The sequence below is a fragment of the Mustela putorius genome, unplaced genomic scaffold, assembly GCF_011764305.1.
Source record: "Mustela putorius furo isolate JIRA1106 unplaced genomic scaffold, ASM1176430v1.1 tig00003845_pilon_pilon_pilon, whole genome shotgun sequence".
In the NCBI taxonomy this organism is placed as follows: Eukaryota; Metazoa; Chordata; class Mammalia; order Carnivora; family Mustelidae; genus Mustela; species Mustela putorius.
In genome coordinates, this window is record NW_025421998.1 from 44,073,783 (window position 1) to 44,099,997 (window position 26,215).

General features: G+C 37.3%; 1 protein-coding gene across 3 annotated transcripts in view; it reads right to left on the bottom strand.

Annotated features, from left to right (window-relative positions):
* Window positions 1–26,215, bottom strand: part of THSD7A (thrombospondin type 1 domain containing 7A) — a 465,278-nt gene that overhangs the window by 64,624 nt on the left and 374,439 nt on the right. For all 3 annotated transcript variants that reach the window (XM_004743431.3, XM_004743432.3, XM_004743430.3), the window contains 3 exons: window positions 25,176–25,291; window positions 15,521–15,653; window positions 14,145–14,248 (listed from right to left, as the gene is read on the bottom strand). In XM_004743431.3, coding sequence (XP_004743488.1) covers window positions 14,145–14,248; window positions 15,521–15,653; window positions 25,176–25,291 — 353 coding nt within the window. The remainder of the gene's footprint in view (window positions 1–14,144; window positions 14,249–15,520; window positions 15,654–25,175; window positions 25,292–26,215) is intronic.

Genomic DNA, 26,215 nt, shown 5'->3' on the forward strand with positions numbered 1-26,215 from the left:
GTGGAAGATTCTTGGATTCACTCCAGAACTCCTGAATGAGATTTCTGTGGGTGGAGTCAGAGATTATGTGTCTCCCCTCCAAGCTGCTCAGATGTTCCTTATTCACATTAAAGTTTGAGACCCATTCACTTGAGTAGTCAAGGCACCGGGAAGGGTCTGGCTGAGATCTGGGACTAAGAGCGGAAAGTACCTTGGTGCTCAACCACCCTTGGCAATGCGCCAAGGTTGGGAAACAATGCTGATGAGCTAAGAGAGCTCGAAAAGTGGGACTCAAGGGGACTTGCTCAGCAGTGAACCAAGGGAGCACCGACATAGCTTGGGAGGATGTTATCCATGGATCAGTGCTGGAGTGGGTGCTAATGATGTGGTTCTGCAGTCTGCTGCCACGTAGAGGCAGAGCGGGTTCCTTAAACACTGTAAATTTAGTAATCTCTGATGGTTTGTGAGCTGAGCTGTCCCAAGGAAGCTCAAGAGGAAGGACTGACAAAGAGGGAGCTATTACAGGATTTGTTTGTTGGGATATGTAGGAATCTGAAGAATGATTAATTTGGAAAATATGAGATTTGACCATATCAGAACTCTAGGCTATGAAGAGGGTCCCACTGTTTATAATAAAAGAAAATAACAAAAATTATAAAACTAAATTTGGGTTCTTTGACATAAGACTACTTTTATCTACTCATCCAATCCGACTCTCTGAAACAGAGAACTGAATAGAAATCTTTTGAGAAACTAAATGAAATTGCCTTGGGTTCTCCATTAAGGCTCACTTTCTAAGGTTCTCTCACAAGTTTTGTTTCAGAATTGCTCTCTCATCACATTATGTGACGCCAAAAAACCAATATAAAAGGAAACCACTAACAGCACAGTTCCAGAAATGAGCTAGCTTATTTTGTGCAGATCTGTATTATTTGCATAAATGTGAAGCCGTCTTCCTTGTATGTATACCTTAAGTATTTCAATTAGTGGAAAAGAAAAAAAAATGGAAATTTTCCATATCTGTTCTCAGAAACCCACGCAGCATTCTGCTGCTCTTATCTAAGATTTTAGACAGTGTACTTTGAATGAATTACTCATGTAATGTTATCTAAACACGTAACAACAGCAATATTTGCACAATATATTGAAAATTTATCATACATCTCAACTTGTTTCTGTTCTGACTTAGAGGAAACACAACAATTCAAGCACAGAAATGCAATCTGAAATGAACTTCCTGCTATTAGGGTGAGGAAAATAAAAATCTTTGAAAAGGAAACCATCTGGTCTTTAAACTTTATAAACCCTAAATGTCACCTCTAAGATACTGAAAACAGGGTAGTTTTAACTGTAGAAAAGATGCATCAGACAAAGCATGATTTCCTAGCACACCAGAGAGCTACATACACCCAGACAGCTGTCTCTGTATTTTCAGGTGGAGGGTGTGTGATGATTATGCAAGTTCTCCTTTGGGCAGAGGTCTCACGCACAAGATGGGCCAAAACCCATGCGGTCCATCTGCTTCATTCACCATGAAATCATCTTAGTGAGGTCAGCAAATATCAGAAGAATTATTATTATTTTTTTAAAGATTTTATTTATTTATTTGACAGAGAGAGATCACAAGCAGGCAGAGGCAGGCAGAGAAAGAGGAGGAAGCAGGCTCTCTGCTGAGCAGAGAGCCCGACACGGGGCTCGATCCCAGGACCCCGAGATCATGACCCGAGCTGAAGGCAGCGGCTTAACCACGGAGCCACCCAGGCGCCCCTCAGAAGAATTATTTTAAGGCAAAATTCTTTAACTCCACGTTGATTATATCCTGTTTGTTTATAATCTTATTTTACTTACATGAGGCACAGCAATTTTTATTTCTGTGTCACAGACGGGCTGCTTCCAGCAGACTCAAAGCCTGAGGGACACCCATGTGGCTGCCTTGTGGGTTATGTCTGAATTAGGGAAGGCATGCTGGGCCCATCAACATTGAGGGAATGACGGTAAGGTAAGTAAGAGAGCAAGTGTCCTGAACAAATAAATGCTCTGGAAAAGGGAGCTAGAACTGTTAGATTAAAAGTGACTCAACAAGTATTCTAACCAAATGCAGTGCAGAGACCTTTATGAACCCTGGTTTGAACAAACTAACTGTGGACATTTTTGAGATGATGGGGGGAAATTAGACATGGTGTGAATATAGATGATATTCAAGAATTATTGTTAATTGTGTTTAGTGTTATAGTAGTACTACTGGTACATTTGAAACAATAAAGTATTTATGGATGATAGACATCTTATCTGGGAGTTGCTTTAAAAGATCCCAGCAAAATCTTTGTAAGAGTGTGAAAAGTGGCAGATGACCAAGAATGGCAACCTGCTAAAAGCCTGTCGAAGCCGTGGAAAGGAAGACCATGCTACCAGTGCTCATTACATTAGTCTTCCTATTTCCGTGTCTCTTTGAAGCTTCCCATAAATTTAAATAAAAAAATTAATCAGTTGAATAAAGTCAATTTTAGAATGTTTTCATGATGGTTGAATTTTGAGCTATGTTTTAAAGAGGAGCATAATCAAGGTTCCAGGAATGAAAGGGAATAGATAACATTGGTTTGAGCTAAAAGGACACGGGTATCTGTGTTATGCATATATGACTATGTAAATGGAACGTTACCGACGCAGCCCTGAAGTAAATCTAATAGAATTCCAAATGCAGTTGCTCATCTTCATTTTCTTGAAGAGGAATGAAACTCCCTTATTATTCAGGATGCACAAAAGAAGAAGGAGTTCTCTCAGTCTGCAGATTACCCTTCAGCATGCAAGAACATGTCATTTCGTTTGAATAATCAGTGAAATAAATGACTAGATCTAAAATGTGCACATAGAAGTTCATTACAGGAAACAGGAGAAGATGAACGCCCCAATGCAGTGAAAGCTGCTGGACTGTATGTAAACAAAGAGTTCAAGGAGCTCTGAGACATTATTTATTAAGCTGAGTAATATTAACACGGTTTACCTCACAGCAACAGCGTCTGGGTATGTGTTCGGCGGACTGAATGCTTGGAGGAGTGATTTTTTTCCTATGATGTTAATGAAAAAAATGGCAAAAGTGAGAACAAATCACGTAGAAATGAAGAAGAAAAAGCTTAATGTGAGTGAAAGCTAGTTACCAAGAGACCTAATTGTGCTTAGAAATAAGACCCAACCCATAAATAATGCAAGAGGGCCCCAGTTGTTTACTAGGCAGACGTAATGATCCCCGGCCTGCTCTGTGTGAAAGAGATTTTCACTGACAAGTTTGCCAGATGACTTTCTAATTACAACTTGTGAGTGTAGCTCTGGCAGAATGGAAAGAAATGTACTTTTCTTTTATTGATCCTAAAAGTTACCAATGACTCCCCAGTCTCATTGAGGCTGATAATATATGTGAATCTATGTGAAGGTTCTTGGATGAGGATATACTAGGAAGTAATAATCAACTCCCAGGGGAGTAGCTCAGACGAGCCACCAGAGAAGGGCTACCTGACTGCATCACTGAGAAACCAACCTGGACACAGCACAGTGTCAAGCTTATTTTATGAGCTATTTCAAAAATAGCACATTCTAATAATAATTTCATGACAGGGCCCTCGCAGAAATACAAAAACAAGACCAAAATCTCCCAATCACCTAGGATGCTCATATTCACAGGCAATTAGAGCGAACCATTTATATTTAGAAATCATTCTGGAAATTTTTAAAAAATAGCTTTGTAACTAAAAAGGAGCATTGTAAATGTATAACAATATTGGGTGGTAACTAATATGTATTCCATCCAAAAAGTGTTAAAATCATGTCTCTGAAAAATCTCTTCAAAGCAAGTACCTTTGCTCTTTGAGTTATGCTGAGTGTAGCTCTTTCCTACCTCGTTCTTTTTCCACTTTCCTTCTTTTCTTTCTCATTGCATAGTAATCTCTGAAAATCAGCACATTCGTGTGAATGACCAAAGTTAACCCAGATATTCTGGGCCTAACCTTGATAATGCTTCCAAAATGCAATTTCTTAAAAAAGAACAAAATGGGCCAGAGTTTAAGGAAAGGGATGATGCCAAGAGCACCAGTAGAGATGAAGGCACGTAATTTAAGCACAAGATCTAAGCATATTTGCTCCCAAATAAATAAATAAATAAATAAATAAATACGTAAGTTAGCCTTAAATACTTTGCACATCATTTAGATTTAATTCTGGTAGAAGGAGAATTAGAACTTCCTTTTTCCCCCTAGACTTTCCTTTTGTAAACTTTTCAACCAAACAGATGATACAGAGTGAATACTTGTGGGACCAGGGGGGTCTTAGTCATATGAGCTTGGCATTAAAGTTATGATTTTTTTTTTCCTCTTTTTGCGATCTATTTGAGAATACATCAGAATCGTACTAGCTTCCACATAAAGAGACTGATGTCAGAACTTAGTGACAGGTCAACATTCTAACAGACATTTTTTGGCATGCAAGTATATAGAGGGAATGGGGGATTAGGATAGGCAGGGTTGACCCTGGGAATCATTAGCCATAGATCCATCGAATTCACAGGAAGTACGCTTGGCAGGAGACAGCATGAAGACCAAAAAGGAACCTGAACAAGAGCCGATCTGAAGTTATTTTGTGAAACTCAGCATTTAACCTGTGATATGTTTACCTCATACTCATGGCATAAATGTGTCATAAGGTAATAAACACTGGAATAATACATATATATTTTAAATAGTAGTGACTGACATTGCCCCTTAGGACAGACATAAAGAAAAAATATGTAAATTGTCGAAAACTGTCATTATCATGAGCTATATATTTAATTTGGAATACAGCTCTCATGGAAAGTCTGGATGTAGCTATTATGGCCAGGTTTCAATGACACAGTCACTGACTCATATGCCATAAGTTAGCCTTCCAATGCCAACGAAGCTGTAGACATGTGAGCAGAGAGAAAAGACAGCAGCAATTACTGTTCTATTAAAAATTTATATACGAGTGACTCAAACAGTATGAAGTAAATATGAGTGTCTATTCACCTAAAAATTACACAGAATGTGAAAGTACTTTCATGTTATTTCCATTTCTTTTATTGACAATATTATAGAAAAGATGCCTTTTTCAAAGGCTCTCTAAAATTCCCCTATGATATTTAAGAATGATTCCAGGCTTAAAGTTGGCAAATCTGTTCAAATCCTTCTTTAAAGTATCTCTCCTTTCTTTATTTTTTAAATCATTGCATGAAGTTTCTTGGACGATATCATCCTCAATATTCAAAGCCTTACTAAAATTCTTCTTTGTGTCTCATTTCCTATTGCAACAATATTCCTTCTCTCTCCTCCTCCTCTCCTGGACCCCCCTCTAGTATTTCAAACCTCCTGAGCGTGGTCCTTTGCCTCCAACTTACTCATAGGAATTATAGGCAACCTGCTCTGTTCCCTACATGTCCGGATTTTATTTTGTGCCTTTTTGCTTTTGTCATCCTAGATTTAAATGTCATTTCCTCTGTCACTATGGCCAATCAAGTGGTTACCTCTTTTGATCTTTTCTTAATTTTTAGTGGTTATTATGTATACTATTACTAATGTATTATTTAATATGCTTAACACCTGGATCACATATACCCATAGAATATGACCTACCATAAGAAATGAGTGAAAATTACTTATTATATACTGTTATTCTCTCGACAGTCTGGACCTACCACCATGAAGGCAAGAGGCAACATGGGGCATATATTCAACGAATATCTGTTTTATGAAAGAATAAATTGTGCTGAATGATATTCAGGAAGTTTAATCTGGCTTTTAGGGACTGGTGTTAACCTATTCTCACAGCTTTCTGAGAGAGCTAGTATCCACAAACTTACAGCATGTACAGTAGAATAGGAACATTTTTCAAGACACTGGCCCTTTGTTATTGCTATGGGTTGAACTGTGTCCCTGGAAATTCATACGTTGAGGTCCGAACCCCCAATGTGATAGCATTTTGAGATGTAGCTTTCGGGAAGTAATCGGCAGAGATGAGATCATGAGGCTAGGGTCCTCACAATGAGGTTAGTGCTCTTAGAAGGAGAAACCAGAGAGCTTGCTCTCTCCCTCTCTCTGCCATGTGAGGAAAAGCAGGAAAACAATCATGGGTGAGTCAGAAAGAGAGATCTTAGCTGAACTGGAATTAGCCAGCATCCGGATTTGGACTGCCTAGACTCCAGACTGTCAGACATAAATTCCTCTGTTGCCAGTCAGTAGAGTTTTGTTACAGCAGCCTAGGAAGACTGATAAAGCTATCAACATGAAGTCTTAAGCACTTATCTTATAGAGGATTTCTAATGTTTGTATAGACACACTTGATAAACTTCAGGAAACTATCCTGTTTTGTACCACAGCAGCTAATTCAATTTAGAGAAGACTGGGCAAAAATTATGTGGTTCTGCAAATGCTTGATACAAAATTTCCCTTCACCATTATTTTACTTTTCCTTCAAAATATAATGGGATTGGGTCGTAAATAAACATGTTCAAAGTTTCAGTTTGATATGTTCAGCATATCAATTTTCTTTTAAAGCTCTTTATGTTCTGATGTAAGAGTTCTGAGAGCATTTTCACATAGTTCTGAAATATAGAGAACGTAGCCTTGGTCAAAACTCCATTTCCTTGATTGGGACAGAATATTCCTATATTCTTCTATCCATGTCATTCTAACTCATTTCTGAGTAAGGTTGCTTCTCACCAATTTGCTTTATAGGGAATGTCAATGCTGGGATAGGAAGCAGTTGCAGTTACTTGTTAAAGAGACTCTGGGACCATAATTGCTTCCCATATCCTCTGCAGTGTATCAACACAGACAATACTTAATGATTGGACCAATGATGCTATTAATAGTAAAAATGAAAGTCTGTCCATAACAGCCACTTTATTATTAACAGTTTGCTAAAAGTAGGTGTAGGTGACTCGAAACTAGGAAACTTAGGGCCGCTGGCTAGTAATCTGATAAAAGGGAAATTCAGAGTTCTATTTTTCCTCGACTGTGTAAGGTTCGAGTCATTTGAGAAAATCTGAATCATAATAGGTGATCTTGTCAATGTTCCGCTGAGTGGCACATGCTATATGAGACACACAAGTTCTGTCCTTTATCTGCATACTTAGTAAATGAACTCTTACTGTCCACTTGGGTATGATTTATCAGCTGCTGGACAGGAGAATTATGAGGGTCTTCTCGCTTGTCTTCCATCCCATGTAGTATCTGCTTTTTACCTTTAGTGCTTTTTTTAAAAAAATTTTTTACTAATAAAGTTTTAGGGTCAAAATTTTACTTCTCACACCCCCTGAAAAAAAAAAAAAACAGTACTGCAATTTCATCCTAACAGTGTATATTTTACTGCTGTGACAGTGTTTAAAATCCAGTGCTCTTAAAAAACTAAAATAGTTACTTTAATGTTGAATTGAATGGAAAAACTTCTTCCCAAGGGACCAGATGAACTTCAGAGGTTCTCTGATCCTACCAAGTAATGACTACTCAGTACTATTAGAAGTTGTGATTCTATAATTGATTACCTGGCTTCAGAGTTTAGACTGCGGGTCAGCAAACTTCTTGTGTAAAGGACCAGATAGTAAATATTTTTGACTCTGTGGGTTATATGGTTTCTGTCACAACCTGCTTAACTTTGCCTCCTTCTCATGGAAGCAGCCATCAACCATAGGTAAAGAAAAGGGTGCACCTGTATTCCAATAACCTTTGGATGCAAAAACAAAAACAAAAATCAAAAAATACGCAAGCTGTGGGTGAGATTGGGTGCACAGGCCACTGTGTGCTGATAGCTGGTCTAGAACAAGAGTTTGATAAAAGCCATGTGATCAACATATTTATCTTTAGAATCACAGAGTGGTAAAGTTAGCAATCTCATATTTTAGTTCATATGGTGTCATTTCCAACCCAAGCAAGGGTTAATAGTAATTTAAAGCTAATACGATTAAAGTTCTTTAGGTTAAAAAAAAAAAGGCTTAAAGACTACACACATGCAAACAGGTTACTGGAAAAAGAAACCTACTAATGGGAACGTACAATAAGCATTTCTCCTCCTATGTACACTATATCATAGAGATCTTAGCTTCTCCCTTGGCTTCATCAGATAAAAGGATTGCCACTCCTGCTTTCTTCTGATGTCCATTAGCATGGTAAATTCTTTTCCACCCCCTCACTTTAAATCTGGAGGTGTCTTCGGGCTTAAAATGAGTTTCTTGGAGGCAACATATAGATGGGTTTTGTTTTTTTATCCATTCTGATACACTGTGTCTTTTGACAGGGGCATTTAGCCCATTAACATTCAGGGTAACTATTGAGAGATATGAATTTAGGGCCATTGTATTGCCTGTAAGAGTGATAATTTGACTTCTTCTTTGCCGATTTGGATGCCTTTAATTTCCTTTTGTTGTCTGATTGCTGAGGCTAGGACCTCTAGTACTATGTTGAATAGCAGTGGTGATAATGGACATCCCTGCCGTGTTCCTGACCTTAGCGGAAAAGCTTTCAGTTTTTCTCCATTGAGAATGATATTTGCAGTGGGTTTTTCATAGATGGCTTTGATGATATTGAGGTATGTGCCCTCTATCCCTACACTTTGAAGAGTTTTGATCAGGAAGGGATGCTGTACTTTGTCAAATGCTTTTTCAGCATCTATGGAGAGTATCATATGGTTCTTGTTCTTTCTTTTATTGATGTGTTGTATCACATTGACTGATTTGCGGATGTTGAACCAACCTTGCAGCCCTGGAATAAATCCCACTTGGTCGTGGTGAATAATCCTTTTAATGTACTGTTGAATCCTATTGGCTAGTATTTTGTTGAGTATTTTCGCATCTGTGTTCATCAAGGATATTGGTCTATAGCTCTCTTTTTTTGATGGGATCCTTGTCTGGTTTGGGGACCAAGGTGATGCTGGCCTCATAAAATGAGTTTGGAAGTTTTCCTTCCATTTCTATTTTTTGGAACAGTTTCAGGAGAATAGGAATTAGTTCTTCTTTAAATGTTTGGTAGAAATCCCCCGGGAAGCCATCTGGCCCTGGGCTTTAGTTTGTTTGGAGATTTTTAATGACTGTTTCAATCTCCTTACTGGTTATGGGTCTGTTCAGGCTTTCTATTTCTTCCTGGTGCAGTTGTGGTAGTTTATATGTTTCTAGGAATGCATCCATTTCTTCCAGATTGTCAAATTTATTGGCGTAGAGTTGCTCATAGTATGTTCTTATAATAGTTTGTATTTCTTTGGAGTTAGTTGTGATCTCTCCTCTTTCATTCATGATTTTATTTATTTGGGTCCTTTCTCTTTTCTCTTTGATAAGTCGGGCCAGGGGGTTATCAATTTTATTAATTCTTTCAAAGAACCAGCTCCTAGTTTCGTTGATTTGTTCTATTGGTTTTTTGGTTTCTATTTCATTGATTTCTGCTCTGATCTTTATGATTTCTCTTCTCCTGCTTGGCTTAGGGTTTCTTTCTTGTTCTTTCTCCAGCTCCTTTAGGTGTAGGGTTAGGTTGTGTACCTGAGACCTTTCTTGTTTCTTGAGAAAGGCTTGTACCGCTATATATTTTCCTCTCAGGACTGCCTTTGTTGTGTCCCACAGATTTTGAACCGTTGTATTTTCATTGTCATTTGTTTCCATGATTTTTTTCAATTCTTCTTTAATTTCCCGGTTGACCCATTCATTCTTTAGAAGGATGCTGTTTAGTCTCCATGTATTTGGGTTCTTTCCAAACTTCCTTTGTGGTTGAGTTCTAGCTTTAGAGCATTGTGGTCTGAAAATATGCAGGGAATGATCCCAATCTTTTGATACCGGTTGAGTCCTGATTTAGGACCGAGGATGTGATCTATTCTGGAGAATGTTCCATGTGCACTAGAGAAGAATGTGTATTCTGTTGCTTTGGGATGAAATGTTCTGAATATATCTGTGATGTCCATCTGGTCCAGTGTGTCGTTTAAGGCCTTTATTTCCTTGCTGATCTTTTGCTTGGATGATCTGTCCATTTCAGTGAGGGGAGTGTTAAAGTCCCCTACTATTATTGTATTATTGTTGATGTGTTTCTTTGATTTTGTTATTAATTGGTTTATATAGTTGGCTGCTCCCATGTTGGGGGCATAGATATTTAAAATTGTTAAATCTTCTTGTTGGACAGACCCTTTGAGTATGATATAGTGTCCTTCCTCATCTCTTATTATAGTCTTTGGCTTAAAATCTAATTGATACTATATGTGGAAAACCCAAAAGACTCCACTCCAAAACTGCTAGAACTTATACAGGAATTCAGTAAAGTGTCAGGATATAAAATCAATGCACAGAAATCAGTTGCATTTCTCTACACCAACAAGACAGAAGAAAGAGAAATTAAGGAGTCAATCCCATTTACAATTGCTCCCTTGGCTTCATCAAATCCTTTTATGGAAATGCTGCCCACATTTCTATCTGCTGTCCTAAGGCATCTCTAGAGTGACATTTCTCTATTTCAACACATACCTGGATATTTCCAGTTGGCTCCCATGCCATCATCTCTACTGCACAATATAAAAAAATATAATTTCTAAAATTAGTTCTTTCAGACCAAAGACTTTTCACCAATATTACAACTACTCTCAAGCAGAAAATGCTGGACTTAAAGGACCATATAATCATCTTTGAGTCACTTATTTCTATCTCTGCTTCTACAATTTGCCACTAAGTCTTCAAATTACTTTCCTCTACTGCATGTTGAAAAACCACTTCTTTTGCCCATTCCCCCTACTGTGGTTCAAGTCTGAGCCCCTATTACTTCAGCCTCATATTGCAACAGCCCAGTGCTAGCTGGCATCCGACCCACGTGTCTTATCTTCCTAGCTTATTCTGTACATGCTGACAGATAGAAGAGTGCTTTTTTCAGGTCCTTGCTCCTACCACTTATTGAACAAGGCTGAAAATACTGATCCTGACATGTATATTCCTTCTACAAAATCACCTCTAGCTCTAGCTCACATCTCTGGAGCTTGAACCTACCCAATTTCCCGTGAACACTTTTAATGTTTTTGTTTTTCTTTCTCCAAATACTGACCTTGTATAACTGATCTTATTTTCTCTCCTTCCTACTCACTCTAATGTTATGGTACAAGTCAAGTCCCAGCCCTTCCTTTAGGTCTTTCTTCAGTGCTTTGGCTTCAAATGGTTGCTTTTGCAAAGAATCAGTTTTAGTCTTTACCTCCCACTCGTTGGATGATGTTACCAGTGATCTCATTTCCCTAATCGAATGTAAGCTCCCTGGCTTGAACATATGCATCCTTTGCTGACATCCGTGGCTTCTACAGAGTCTTCTGAATTCAGTCACAGCTGAATGAGTGACTGGAACGAGAAAGTCTGAGGTATAAGAGAGGACAGGGGGTAGCTTCTCTATAATCTTTGCTGATTGATCCTAATCCTTACCATATAATAATTTTAATCATCATCCAAAAAAAAAAAAAAAAAAAAACCAGAACCAGTTGGCATTTTAGTCTCTGATCAGATAAGAACAAAGATGAAAATAGCAAGAATCTGACAGGTCAATCACACAGAGTTCTGAAAACAGCCAGGACCCTCAAAGGAAGAAAATTCTTTTTGCCACTAGCAAAAGATATTTCTATCCTCTTAATTCTCCTTATTTCATGTTTCTGTAGGAATACAGGCTCTAAGAAGAAGCATCTTTAATCTCCCAAGGCAACAAAGAAAAAGGCTATCTTCATATGGAAGTTGAAGGGGTTCTTTTGATTATATTTATGTAGAAATTATTTGTTAAAATGCAACTTTCTCTTCCCAGATATTCTGAGACTAGAGGAGACTGACAAGGTAGAGTTAAATACCAAGACAAGAAAACATTATTTAAGTACAGGCTGAGGAAGTGGCACCAGTAACTGGAAACTACGAAAGGAACAGTGAGAAAGGCAGGAGAAAGTAGCCTTGAGGAAGCAAGAGGAAGTTCCCCTTTTCGTGCTGGGAGTGGGTCACAGTATTAGATACTTTGAAGTAGACACCCAGGAGGAGGGATGAACAGAGGTTTTCAGATTTGGAAATGAGATGGTTGCCAGTAATCACAGAAAGAACCGTTTTTATGCAGATTATGTGTCGAAAACAAAAACACCCGTGTTAATATTGTAGCTTTTATGCCTACTGTGACCTCTGTGTACATTCCCTGGGGCCATGATCTAACAGGAAGGGGGAAGGAATTAACTCTGAAGAAATACTTAATATGTACAAAGCACTGTGGGGATCATTAGGTTCTCAGCCTCTGAGGGAGGAAATGAATGAACCACAGTTGCACAGTGGTTAAGGAATAATTTGGAACTGAAGCTCTTTTCACACTTGTGCTGCTGTTACCATATCTCAGGTTTCCTCCCATGCTATTTTATAAAAATACGGCTTTCCTCTGTTTTACCTAAACTTCATTTCACACTTTGATCCCTGGGCATTATCTGCGCATAGATTGTAGAATACGAAAATTGGAAAAAACCTGCAAGATCATTTGGTCCAACCCTCTTTTCATTTCTTCATTTAAATTAACTGAGACCCAGGAAGGAGGAGGGATGAGCAAGCCTCACCCTGTGTTAGTGAAAAAACTAGACTAAACTCCTATTTCCTGATTCCCAAACTCAAGCCTGTTGCGTTATAAACTCCGTGTAGGGCTAGAGCTGTATGCAACCGTATGCTTGACTCAGGAGGAATGAGGAAGGTGAACAAGAAGCTCTTTTAGCAGTCAATTTCTTTCTTTCTCTTTTTTTTTTTTTTAATTTTTATTTATTCATTTGACAGACAGAGATCACATGTAGGCAGAGAGGCAGGCAGAGAGAGAGGAAGGGAAGCAAGCTCCTGACTGAGCAGAGAGCCCCATGCAGGGCTCGATCCCAGGACCCTGAGATCATGACCTGAGCCGAAGGCAGAGGCTTTAACCCACTGAGCCACCCAGGTGCCCCAACACTCAATTTCTTGATGAATGGTTTGCAATGGGGAGAATGACTTTCAGTTCTAAATACCTAAGTCTCTCTAACAGTAACAGGAGATAATTATGTTCTCGCCGTAGCTGATGGTGGAGGACAGATAAGGAAAATTAAGTATACGAAATAAAATTCTAAACATCGCTAGATTGTTAATATTCTTTATAAACTAAATTTTAGGTTTTAAATAAAGGTGTCTAAAAAGATGATGATAAAAACAGAAGATGTTTACCAAAAAGAAGCTATTTTTCTCAAGTTAGAAAAGCAACCTTTTCACTGTCAAGGATCAAAATCAACAAAAATTGGAATTTTATGTGTTCAGACTTTTGCATCATCACCACATACATAACTACCAATGAGGGGGAAAACAGGTTTTTATGAATTAAATTAAATACATAGCTACATTTTAAGAATATAGCAGGAACTACACGCTCAAATTCAATGTAAGTAAAGACAATCATGTTCTCTAAAGGCCGAAGTTGCTACAAGTATAAACAACATGTTCCAAAGCATGGAATGTATCATCCACAATACCTAGTAAATAACCACACTACCCAGTAAATGTTGGAAACATTTCCCGTCACTCATTTCTGCAAGATCACATGTTATCTAGTAGTGCAGACAGATTGCAGTCCGCATATGGCAGTAAATTTGAGTAAATAAATCTGTCATTTAAAAATCAGTACTGAATATGAACAGGAATGGGCATAGCCATGGCAACATTAGGAATGTCGTTGCTGAGCATTTTTGGAAAGTTAACCAACCATAGTATGCTGTACACATGCACATAGAGAGTTCCTATAGGCAAGGACGTATGGATCTCATTGAGTGTTAGGGTGACAAGCTAACTGCTCTGGAATGCCATGAAAGAAAAACTAACCAAAAAATCCCAAACAAGCTGCAGGGTACAGTACAGTCATAGCCTCCTTGAGAGTTTGCTCTGATTACCTTCTAAATACGAATGGAGGAAAAATTCAACCAGAGGAGTTACAGGCTCTGCTCAAAGAATGAAGGACATAGTTTAAAAGGATGTTTCCATGTAGCCATGTCAGGTGGACTGGGCAGAAGTGGACGGACGTCTGCTGCTCTGGTCACCGAGCATGTCTTCAAAGCAACAGACTCCTCAAGCTAATGGTTAAGTGAGTGATATGATGGAGGAATGAAAAGTGAATTAAGTGTGGAACGGAGCTTCCCACCTCTTGCCTGGCGTCCAGGCCCGCAGCCTTCCTGTGCTCCAGGGCTGTCCTGTCGCACACTCCAGGGAACCAGCTGGCACCTGCGCCATTTGTGAGTCTTCCACCTGCAAGGAAAGAACGGAAGCCCCACAGAGAGGAAGCAAAAATGCCAGGCAAACCACAGAGAGATGGAAACATGACTTTGAACACGGCAAGTGGGAATTTATTTCCCAAGGCTCAGTCCTATCCAAATGTAATTTAGATCTCTATCAAGACATTGTAAAAAGCAGCATTAAATATACAGACAGTTTCTACGGCTGTGGAGACAAGAGTTCATCATTGTCAGCTTCTATCGAAATGAACTCTATAGATGTATTTAACCTTTTTAAAAAATACTGAAGTATAGTTAATACTTGTCACATTTTTAAATCACATCTACTATGCAGATAGTACTACAAGTGATGCATCCCATTTAAATAAGGTATGTTTATTTTATATTCAAGTTATAAAACTGTATTCAAGTCATGAACCTTTGGTATGGTATCTTTTGGGTAGCATCACAGGGGTAACTCAGAAACTGCAATTAAAATACATTTTACAAAAACAAATCTCTCAAATAAGTAAGTCTGGGGCTGACAGTTGTCAGTCACTGTTCAGAGGAAACATGCATTTATACTGTTTGTCATGTCGGAATTAAATACAGAGAAAATAAGATGACAAATATGCCATCGTATTCATCAGATTTATCTTATTTTGTGATCACACATTCTATCAATTAATGCCATAATACATCATCTGTCAGCAGACTGCAATTATGTACTGCATCGTTTTAAGTAGGTGCTTTCTTTTAATAGTTATGAGGAAAAATTTCCCTAATAATCATCAAGATGATGTTATATAGCTTGAATAACCTGAATTTTCCTCGAGGTGGCCACAAATGAATAGCACAGACAACTTATTAGCAACACTGAAGTAAAGATGTCATTTTGTGAACCGGAATGCCAGCATTTATGAGGAACAGGTGCTCTTTGGAGCCAGGGGAGGAATGCTTAGGGTACTCCTCGACCAGGAAGAGAATCACTTAGGTGTTTCATAATTATTAACCACCTCTCTGAGTTTCTTATAGTTTAGATCATCATAAAACACTTCCCCCAATCCCTGGAGCTAGTGACACAGTTTGGAAATTTACACAAGTATTTGCCTCCCTGGAGATAATTCCAGTAGGGGGCAGCTCCCCTAAAGAGGCAAGCAATGGCACACACAGCCACAACCTGTGCAAATTTCCACCGAGCCTGTGGGTCCGTCCTTGGCTTTCTTTTCTCATCATGGGAAAGAAAATGGTCTTGGAGTATTTGCTCAGTGCATGGCTTACAATGGTTTTTCTTTTACCCCATTACCTGTAGCTTTGGCACACTGGAGGGGCCTCACAGACTTTCTCTTCATAGAGTGGGTCCGGGCAGTCTCTGCCTCCGTTGGCTGGCAGCTGAATGATGACCCTGTGCCGAGACTGCTTTCTGACTCCGGAGTCCCCTGGAATGAGGCAGCTTTTTAACTGCTGTACCCTGCACTGATAAAACAATGTCCACATGCCAGCCCTTGTGAAGAAATTACCTTGCTTCCAGCTACATGTGCTTTGACATCCTTGAATGAGAGGCCTCATCTAGTCTCATCATTTCCCAAATTTCCAAATTCTCCAGACCCTTATATTGAGAACCCAACCAATTTATATTAAAAAATGTGAAGAACAGAGAAAACAGTTCCGTATCAACTAGCCTTGCTAATGTACAGATACAAAGTAATTGCTCTTTTGTATATTTCTTTCCCCTTGAGAAATATGACAGATCTAATTAATTTATTTTCCTCTACCTTACGCTTATTTTTATGCCATTTCACATAGTCCTGTTTACCACATGGGACTCATACAGTTCTAATGAATCTTTCTTAGGAGACTATATTCAATGCTTTAATGTGAAATTTTATTTCTTTGTTATTCACTTAATTTGAAATGCACACCTCATAAATTATTCTAGTCATTTATTATTCATGTTAAACAGCCTAAGATCTTCAATTCAGGTCACATTCTAAACATCAAGGCTGTAAGTAGTGAAACGAAAGTGGTTTCCTAGAGGCAGAATTTTTACAGAAACATTCAGAGTAGCAATTACTGTAAGTAAATAACTCCAAATTATGCTTTAAAAAAAACAATGGAAATAATTAAGATTTACCGTCAATGAAGATACCAACTTAACAGTATTACTCATCTAAAGATGTCCAAATATTTTCGTATTTGAAAGAGACAATGTAGAATAGAAGACTTGCCAACTTTACTAAAAAATATTCTAATTTGAAATATATACCCTTTAAGGACCAAGGCACAATCACATGACATGATTTTACTTACCTTAGAATTCCCTAGAGAATTATTTTAATAGTTTGCATGATGCATTTACATTTTTTGCAAGATCATTAAATATTTGATATGCAGATACAAGAACAGAGAAATTTAGAAAGGTTAGCTGTCCCTAACAATGGATGTCTAATAAACAATTAAATGAGACTCTCTTAAAGTTATTGTGTTAGTAGAAAAACGTGATTTGACAATCACAACTTTCTAATAAAGGACATTGTCCCTCATGAAGTCGGGGTATCCCTTAAAATGGTCTGGGCAAGTGACTCCCAGCAATGTGGACTGAAGATTTCCATAAGAGCAGGGAGAAAGAAGCATATTAAGGATTCCTAAATGTCTGACTGTATAGGAAAATTTCTTTCAAAACCTGAAAATAAAAGTTAATAGAGATTTCTCACCCTTTACCCATAACTACTAAGTCAGAATCTCTAAGAGCTGGATTTGGGAATCAGATTTTTACAAAGCTTGCCAGGGAACTGTGAATGAAGAGCCAGGTTTGAGATCGACTGGCATAGATGACCTTGCGTATTTTATCCCAATTTAAGATTCTAGGGTTCACATGTAAGTTTTTAGGATTATTCCCATTGTGGTGAAAACCTCTACTACTAGTGATTATATTAACTATTTCAGTGAATAATTAGAATACGACAGGTAAGAAAGTAGGAGGTTAGGGGCTGGAGGTAGTGAGTAGCAGAGAATTAAAGAATGTGAAAATACTGGGGTGCCTGGGTGGCTCAGTGGGTTAGGCCTCTGCCTTCAGCTCAGGTCATGACCCCAGAGTCCTGGAATCAAGCCTCGCATTGGGCTCTCTGCTCAGTGAGGAGACTGCTTCCCCCCTCTCTCTCTGCCTGCTGCTCTGCCTACTTGTGATCTCTGTCAAGTTAAAAAAAAAAAAAGAATGTGAAAATACTGTCAAAGACTTTTTTAAAAAAATTGTAACAATAGCAGTTTGAATACCAGTTGCAACTTTTACATATTAAATATCATCTATCTAGGAAAGATCTAAGAAACACCAAAGGGACTTCTAATAAAATTGCTAATGCTGCCTCCATCCATTATGTTGTTCCAGTGGCCCCTATTTTAAGGTCCAGGTGATAAATTCCTCTAATAATTTAGAGCTAGGAAAATTTTGTTTCCCTTGACAATCTGTTAAGACTCTTAAGGCTTCTATTTTTTGCTTTGTTCACCAGAATCTCAGGGCTAATTTCCTTCTGAAGTTTACCTTAACTTTGACTTCACAGTGTGATTTTTCTCTTCCTGTCCCGTTTCCCCAACTCCATGCACTACCTGATTCCATCTTTCTTTTACACTTTCTACTATTTTTCTTTTCTTTCTTTTTTTTTTTTGTTTTTTAACATTATGGTCTTTCATCTTTTTAAAAGAGTATACAAACTGCATATTCATTCTTATTATTTGGTTAGCATTGGGGGAAGGAAGGAGGTGGTTGTTTGTTTAATAGGGAAAGAAAGAAAGAACATAAGAGCATGGAGGAGTGGGTCTTTGTTTCCAGGACGGTCAAGGTTCTCAGAGTGAGTAACTCACCAACCATGTTGTCTACATGCAGGTAGACAACAGACATGGAATTGAGACCCAGGGATCTGGAACCTGGAGGAGACAATTAGTTCAGCCTCAGTGGCACCTTATACACTAAAAGCTCTGCATCACTAACTGTCACAAGGGACACAGGCAGTGCTGCTCCTGTGAGAGTTAGTTCCTGTGATAGAAGCAGCAGACAGTGTCTCAATCCTACTTCATTTTTCAACCTCAAAGCAAAAATTTCACCTCAGGTACAACTCTGAAACATTCTAGTGTCTTTTCATCGCAACGTCCACGAGCTTGTATTTGATATATAAGATCACGATAACTCTTTTCACTTCCATAATTGATTCCACACTGGCAATCCACTTATTCTTAAAAAAGGTTCAAATACCTTGACCTCGTGTGGCCCACAGAACAGTGACTGTGAGCTGATGAAAGCAGAACAATCCAAAGCTGTAACACCTACAGAGGAAGTTTAATGGGGTTACACAGGAAGTGTCACGATATCCGTGTTTCTATCCACAGGGAGGTGCGCTGACTCTCAGATCTCAGTTACGAAATTACTTGTATACTCAAAGAAACAGCACTGTGGAGCTCAGCCAGGTTAGAGAGCCCTCAGATCAGAATACAGACAAAGAGAGAGCTATGGCACATATTTAGAAAGAAAAGTGGAAGGTTTCTCACTAATAACTTGAGCGGGCAAACCTGGAGTTTTACAACCTTCATAGTTTCCTGTATATATTCGCACTCAGTTATTGCATGTGGTTAATAGACATCCTTAGTTTTCCATTTATCTTTGTGTCTTAGGACACAGAACACCAGTCACATATGGTAAGGATTTAATAAATATTTGCTGGGTGAGCAGACACATTTATTTCACTTCTCAAGTGGATTGTTAGGTAGCACCTTCTCTTTCTTTTTATCCACTTCCTTATAGTAGGAAGCACCTGGGTACAAAGTCTGTGCACTGAAAATTAATAAAAAATAAGGGATTGTTTTGTTCATTGGAAATAATAAACATGGGGAAAATAAAGAAATATACCTATTGTGCTAATAGTGAAAATATCTATCTAGGATAGAAACAGAAAAAGGAGTTAGATACTCAAAAACAATTACGTGATAATGAGGCACACAGACTCAGAGGATATGCAGTCTCTCATGTAGTTATATTATAGCATTTTACAGATTATCTTATGATAGTCAAGATAAATTTCACCAGATAATTTACTTGATGGAAGGATTTAAAGGGCAGGCAAAACCAAGATTTGTTAAGCTAGACATAGGATGGATGGCAGATTGAGCACTGGAGTGCTAGGAAATTGAAAGGGAAATGTTTCATGCAAGAAGCAAAATGTAAAGGGAGTTTTCATATCTTTGGGGGTAATTCTAGTGCCGTATTGCTTCAGGGCATCAAGGTAGACTAGACTTCTCTGCGATATCCCTTCTAGTTTTCAAGTCAATAAATGTATTAGAAAAAAGGAGTGGACAGAATTTGAAGAGTAAAATGTATTATTTAATCAAAAGTACTGATATTTTTAAGATTATAGTTACAAGTACTTATAGGCATAAATGTTTCCTATTTTTTAGAAGAGTCCCGCATAAAAATTTATAAAAATCTGGAAAAAGATAACAAGTGAACTGGTTTGAGGATTAAAACTACCCTCTACTCAATACTGATCCTTAACGGCATTGATTTTTCAAGACACATCTTGAGAGAGGGCTGAATGACATTTCAAATAATTCTTTTTGTTTTTCCTGGCATGCTAAGTTATTCTAGTCCATCTTCTGCAATACTACAGTGTAATCTTACTTCTGAAAATGATTTTTAAAGGGAGGGTGGCCCCACCTCTTCTTAAGTTTAAAGCTCTAATAAGATTTAGACTTTACCTGAAGAATTAAATAAGCACTCCATCCTTGAGTTAATTTTCTGTTGCTATTATCTGTCCTTGAACATAGAACTCCATTTACTATTTTTAATTGTGTGCGGAAGTCAGTGTTATTTCAATGAAGCCTGGATTATTCCCATTTCATACCAAATAATGAAAAGAAAAAAAAAAACCTAACCACATGTCATTGCTTTTTTTTCCCCCCTTACAACAATAAGCTAGTTTTCTATAACACCACTGTATTGTTATTATCAGTTAAAGCAGTCTACAGGCAAAAACAGGAAAGGCTTCTCTGGGTATACAATGCATCTTGGCACTGTTGTCCAACAGCAAACCCTTCTCTCATTCCCTTGGCTTTATTTCCTCAATACACAATTAGAGTTATTCTTTTTAAGTCTGAGTGCCTAGGTTTAGGGTTTCTGAAAGCCTTTTGTTATGTGAGACTCAATACAAAGCTTCCACATAGAATAAGCAGGGCTGGTCTTCTGCTCCTGCTGAGATGACCTGGTTTAACCAAACACAGCCCTGCTCTCAGAGAGCCTGTCACAGGACAGCAGGTTTCTGAGCTGGCATTCTTGGACTCCTTGGCCACCACCACCCAGGAGCTCCAGGGGCGAGAATAGTATCCTAGTGGCACCGTGCATTTTAATTCACAGTGGTTACTAAATCCTTCAAGAGACAGCCAACTAAACTCATTCTATACCTCACATGTCTGTCACTCACCACAAAAAACTAGCACCACTGCCACGACCCTCTCCCGACACCCCCACATCTTCCATCACCATTTGGTCCCACAGCACTCCCTACGTGTGTAACCTGATCTTCGATTTCTCATTTTATTCCATCTTCTAATCCTCCCACCCAGACCCCCATTAGAACACACGGTCTCTCATCTCCTATCTCTTCTTGGAAAGTTTCCTTCACACTTTTTGCCAGTGAAGCTGATTCTACACATTTCCTAGACTTTTCTTCTCCTTTTATCTTTAAAAATCTCCAGCTCCTCTGTCACCAGCATTCCTTCAGATACCCACCTCGCAGCAGCCAGCTACTAGCATTTCATTAATTAACCACTTTAGAATGTCCCTCAATGCAATCCTTTCTCTTCCTACCCCAGCCACCACTCTGCTGGCTTTGGCAACCACATGGTTATTCCAGGCAAGGTGCTGGGCTCTGAATTACTGTACCTCCTCATCTTCAATGACCTTTTCCTCTGTTTCAAATCCATTACTAGCGCCCTCTGTTCAGCCCTTGATGCTATTATCATTAGTACTTGCACACTCTCATCTTAAAACATCTTACTTTCCCGTCATTCCTCCTAAACTTCCAGTTCAACAGATTCGGTTCTCATTTTACTAAAGTTCTTCAAACTCAGTTGAGACTGCCAGTCCACTGTCCTTATTACTTCTTCATTATCTATCATTCCTTTCATGACCTCACTTACATCCCAACCCAACTGAGATTCCACCTTCATTATTACAATGGAGACTCCCTTGAGAACACCCTTGATTCCCTGCTCCTCTCTTTTTCCCTGGTACTCTCCTAGAAAAACCCCAATTCTAGTCAAAACCAATTATTTGGTTATACTTTTTCTGCACTCAGGCAGCTGAACATCCCTGGAGAAACAATGACAACTGCTCTGAGGAATCCCTTTTTAAACACATAACTAAGTGGGGTCTCCATGTTGCCTAGAAATTCTATGTTATTAGCTTGTCTGCTTCTGCGTTCTCCAAAATGATGGCACAACTTTTCTTCTCTCAAGACCCCCTTCACCCATGCCTTGATCCTTCATACTCATTGAGAGATTAGAACAATCATTAAATGCCCAGTCTGCCTCATACCACCAGACTATAAGCTTCTTGAGAGCAAGGAACACTGATTTCCTTGTTTACTGCTATATCATTTATATTTAAAATTTAAAATATTAAATTTATTTGAGACATCTCCACTGAAAGGAAAAAATAGATAATTGCTTAAAATAATATTCATGATGTTTAATGACATAATGAGTATTTAAAAACAAGTATCAGTAAACATGTCAACAAATACTTAATAATGATCATTTTTTTCTTCATCACGATCTAAATACTTTTCTCACACTGATACACAAACTTCTAAGAAAGACAACATTTAGACTGCATTCACCAGAAATTAACCATATGCAGCATGAAGGTTATTTCCTACAGGAACTTAAATAAAAAGAAAATACGGGATGGATGGATAGATGGATGGATAGATAGGTCAGTCAATCAATCATCAAATCAATAATAAGCTAACCAATAAATTATATGTCAGTTGGATCATGGTTCACAAAGCATAGAGTACCGTAACATACATTATCTCATTGGTGCTACAGAACCACCATAGATGTTATAAGCAAGGCCTGGTGAGCTTAAGTTTCTTGCATAAGCTTACAGGGCTGCTAAGTGGCCAAGACAGGTGTTCAAAGATTTGCTGACTTAAAGTTCATTCATTCCATTATATCATAAAACCCACTACTTATACGTATGCTCAAAAACTAAAAATTGTGTCCTGCTAGACATAAGCCCAACTTGGTCTTCCATAACTTGTCTCTATTCTTCTTACCAACATCACATCTTGATTTTTCTCCCTATTCTCTGGGCTCCAATGGGCTAGTTGTCTCTTTCCTCTTAAATAACATACCTTCACATGGTCACCTAAGAGTCTTCCTGGTGCTTTTGATCCTCCCTTGGGATTCTTTTTTATGCTCCTGCTTTCAAAACGATTGCTTCCACCTTCAACAAGGTTTTCCCTACTATTTTTTTCCACAATATTTCCCCCCTTCCCTTCCTTAGAGCTCTGTTTTACAACTAAATCTTATTGAAACAAGTCTTAACATTATCTGGTTTATATTGAAGAGTTTTACATTTTAGAACTCATGCTATTTTGTATTTTAAATGAAATCAAAATCTCACTGAAGTCAGGGACTGTGTCTTCTCTACAGGGCCAGTAATGTACCAGTTTTATATAGGAATCATTAAGTAAGAAATTCAGTAAGTATTTATGCATATATATACACCAATAAGTATTAATGTAATTAACATGTACATAGTATTTACAGTTTATTTCTTCATCTGCCTGCTAAATTTAATTAAAAGGCCTAATACAAGTAATCATAGTTTGTCACATAATTTTAATAAATTATAAATGGTCAAAACAGAGAAGAGCAAATCACTTTCTTGGTACTATAAAATTCAGCAGAAATCAAAATAAAAATTATATTACTCAATTTTAAACTACAGTATTTTTATAATTAATTACATCTTTTGTTTCTTTTCCAGGCATATATCTTTTGTTCCTTCTTCCTACACTAGAAAATTCATAGGCTACTAGAATAGTTTCTAATTCCTGGATATATCCTAATATCCCAAACTAATTTCAAATGAAGACCTAAAGAAATGAGAAAAACTTACCTGATTCCTCACTTTTGTGACTATCCTAGAATCAGTTTAATGGAATATTTTGTGTTCTTCAACTTTATTTCCTTGAAATACTTTAGAGCATTTCAAATTTTATTTTAAAATACTTTACGCAGTACAAGGAAGTATTTAATATAAGAAAAAGGCAAAGGTCTTTTCTTGCCTTTCATTTTCATTAAAAATATTATATTTGTGTTAGTTTATTAATTACATGATTATAAGTGTAACTGCACATTTTTGGAATTATTAAATAATTGCCTTATACTAACATGAACATTACATATAAAAACATTAAGAATAAATTTTGAAAGCACATGAATTCCATGTAATCAATAAGCTTTTTTACTGTAGTGATGAATAACTAATATTTACCACAGAAATGTTGACTGATAAAATATCATTCTGTTGCTGATTATGACCAAGCCAGATGATCTCATCTGTTATTTAGTTTTTAAGCAAATAAAAGAAGAAAATGGAAAAATTGTCAGTGACACTGGTTTATGATTAAGTTTAATGCCATTAACATTGTTTTGAAAATGTTAATGCTTAAATCTTTTTACACCAAAACCGGCTTAGGTGTCTTAAAAGACTTTTAAAATAAAAATTTTATATTCTTGCTCACTTTATGGTTTAATTTTATTTGATGTTTCAAAGGTACCTAAAATTTTTTAGAAAGCGTAAAAAGGAACCCATGTTTTAACTGTATAAAATGATAATCACTCTGTAAAAACAATCCATTATTAAATTTATGATCTCATATAACATCTTAATGATTTAAATAATTTTTGGCAATTTAAAATAGTGGTTAATCTAGAAGTTGATACATCTTTTTCTTTTTAATTATTTCATTTGCTTAGAGAGAAAAAGAATAAACAGCGGGAAAAGACAGAGGGGGAGGGAGAGAGAATCTCAGACTCTGCACTGAATGTGGAACATGGACGTGGGGCTAGACCTCACCACGCTGGGATCATGACCTGAGCTGAAATCAAGAGTCAAATGCTTAACCAGCTGAACCACCCAGGCCCTTCAAGAAGTTGACTCTTAACTGAATCTCTTTAGTAAGAGTCCAGAAGCTTAAATAAAATAAAAACACAAAATAAATTTAAGAAAAACTATCAGTATTTGCTGGGAGAGTAAAATTAAAAAAAAAAAAAATAGAGTGTCACCCAGGACACAGAGAAAATTTGTTCGAATATTCCGTAAGTCACCTGGAGGATATCTATATCCTTCTCAGCAGCAATGAGAAAGGACACTTTCTGAGAAAAAGACACTCGGTTATCAAAGTGTCTGCCATCATATTAGTCTTTGTGAGAAATAAAAAAAACAAACCAAACTGGGAGGAAATCCTCATCTTGCAAATGCCTCATGGCAGTTAAGTGTTAGAAGAGGTCTAATCTGGCCATTGTTCTCTTTCCTTTATTTGCAGCCTTGGGGGCTGCATAATTTAATTTTATGGTGAATCTGGGCCCATGGCTATCTATTTCTTGCCAGTGAGAGGGCTGGAAGCCATGAGGATGGATAAGATTGTTGTATGTTCTTTCTGAAATACACAGGGACACTACACATTCTTTTAGAATAACGTTAAAGGAAACCTTATTAATAGAATAAAGCCTAAAATCCACTCATTTCGATCTACATCATATAGTTATGGCATGCACGACAAACCAGGATTACACAGTCCCGTGTGAGAAGCACAAACACTGCTCAGCCAGAAGAACCTGGAGGTCCTGCCTGGTGAGTGTGTTTTCTAGGTGAGTGATCTGCAGAACTCTGGAGCTCATACCTTCTTTACATGAGGTGGGACATGATGTCCAGTCACTATATGGCGTCACAAGACAGTCCTTCCTGCAAGGAAGGAGACAGGGCCTCACTGTTTCAGGTCGAAGGCTTTCAGGACACCTAGGAAACGCAAAGCGAAATTACTTAGCCTCTTTGGTAACCCAGAAAACCAGGTAATTTAGTATCCTTAAATTTTTCATTACTAAAATGGCTAAACAGTCATCAACTTGTATTATTTAACTTCTAGGAGCCTGTTCATTTTTTCTAAGAACTATACAACTACATGATTCTTCCAAACTGGGCCTCAGTAAAGCTTCGCAAGGCAGGATGTATAGATTTAATAACAGTAATTGTGTTACTAGAACAAAATAAATTAATTATACTGTAACTCCTTATAAAAATCTCTCCATTAATAAATACATATTTTCTAACATGCTCTAAAAGAAATTTGTGGAAATTCAAATCACTAATTTAAGGACTAATTCTGCATCTTTGTATAATAGGCTTATTGCTGATTATAAGTTTCCAGGTTATTCTACAGTTTATTTCTATAAAATATGCGTGGCATAACATAAAATTTGTAATGCAATATATTCAATATACAGGACATGCTTCAAGAGGATATTTATAGCTATATATTATATAATAACAAAATAATAAATGTATATAGAGTATTATGATAAGCAGTTTTTTGCTTTATTCCTGATTTCATTTAGTGTCTCTATTCTTATTTTGTCTTCCATTGTCCCCAGTTTCAATTTATCCTAATTATGGGATTTTAAATATATTTATAAATTAAAATTAAATATATTTAAAAATTAAATTATTAAATAAATAAATTAAATATATTTATATATTAAAATTATAAATATTGGGGACAAAAAGAGTAAATACAGATAAAACAAAAACAGTCAACTAATAATTCAAAGAAAAGTAAAACACTGTGATTTTGACAAATTATAGTAAAATTAATTAAATTATTTAAAAAAATACAGCAAACATTTATTAGGAACACAAGAGAAAGAAAATGAGAAAACACTGAAA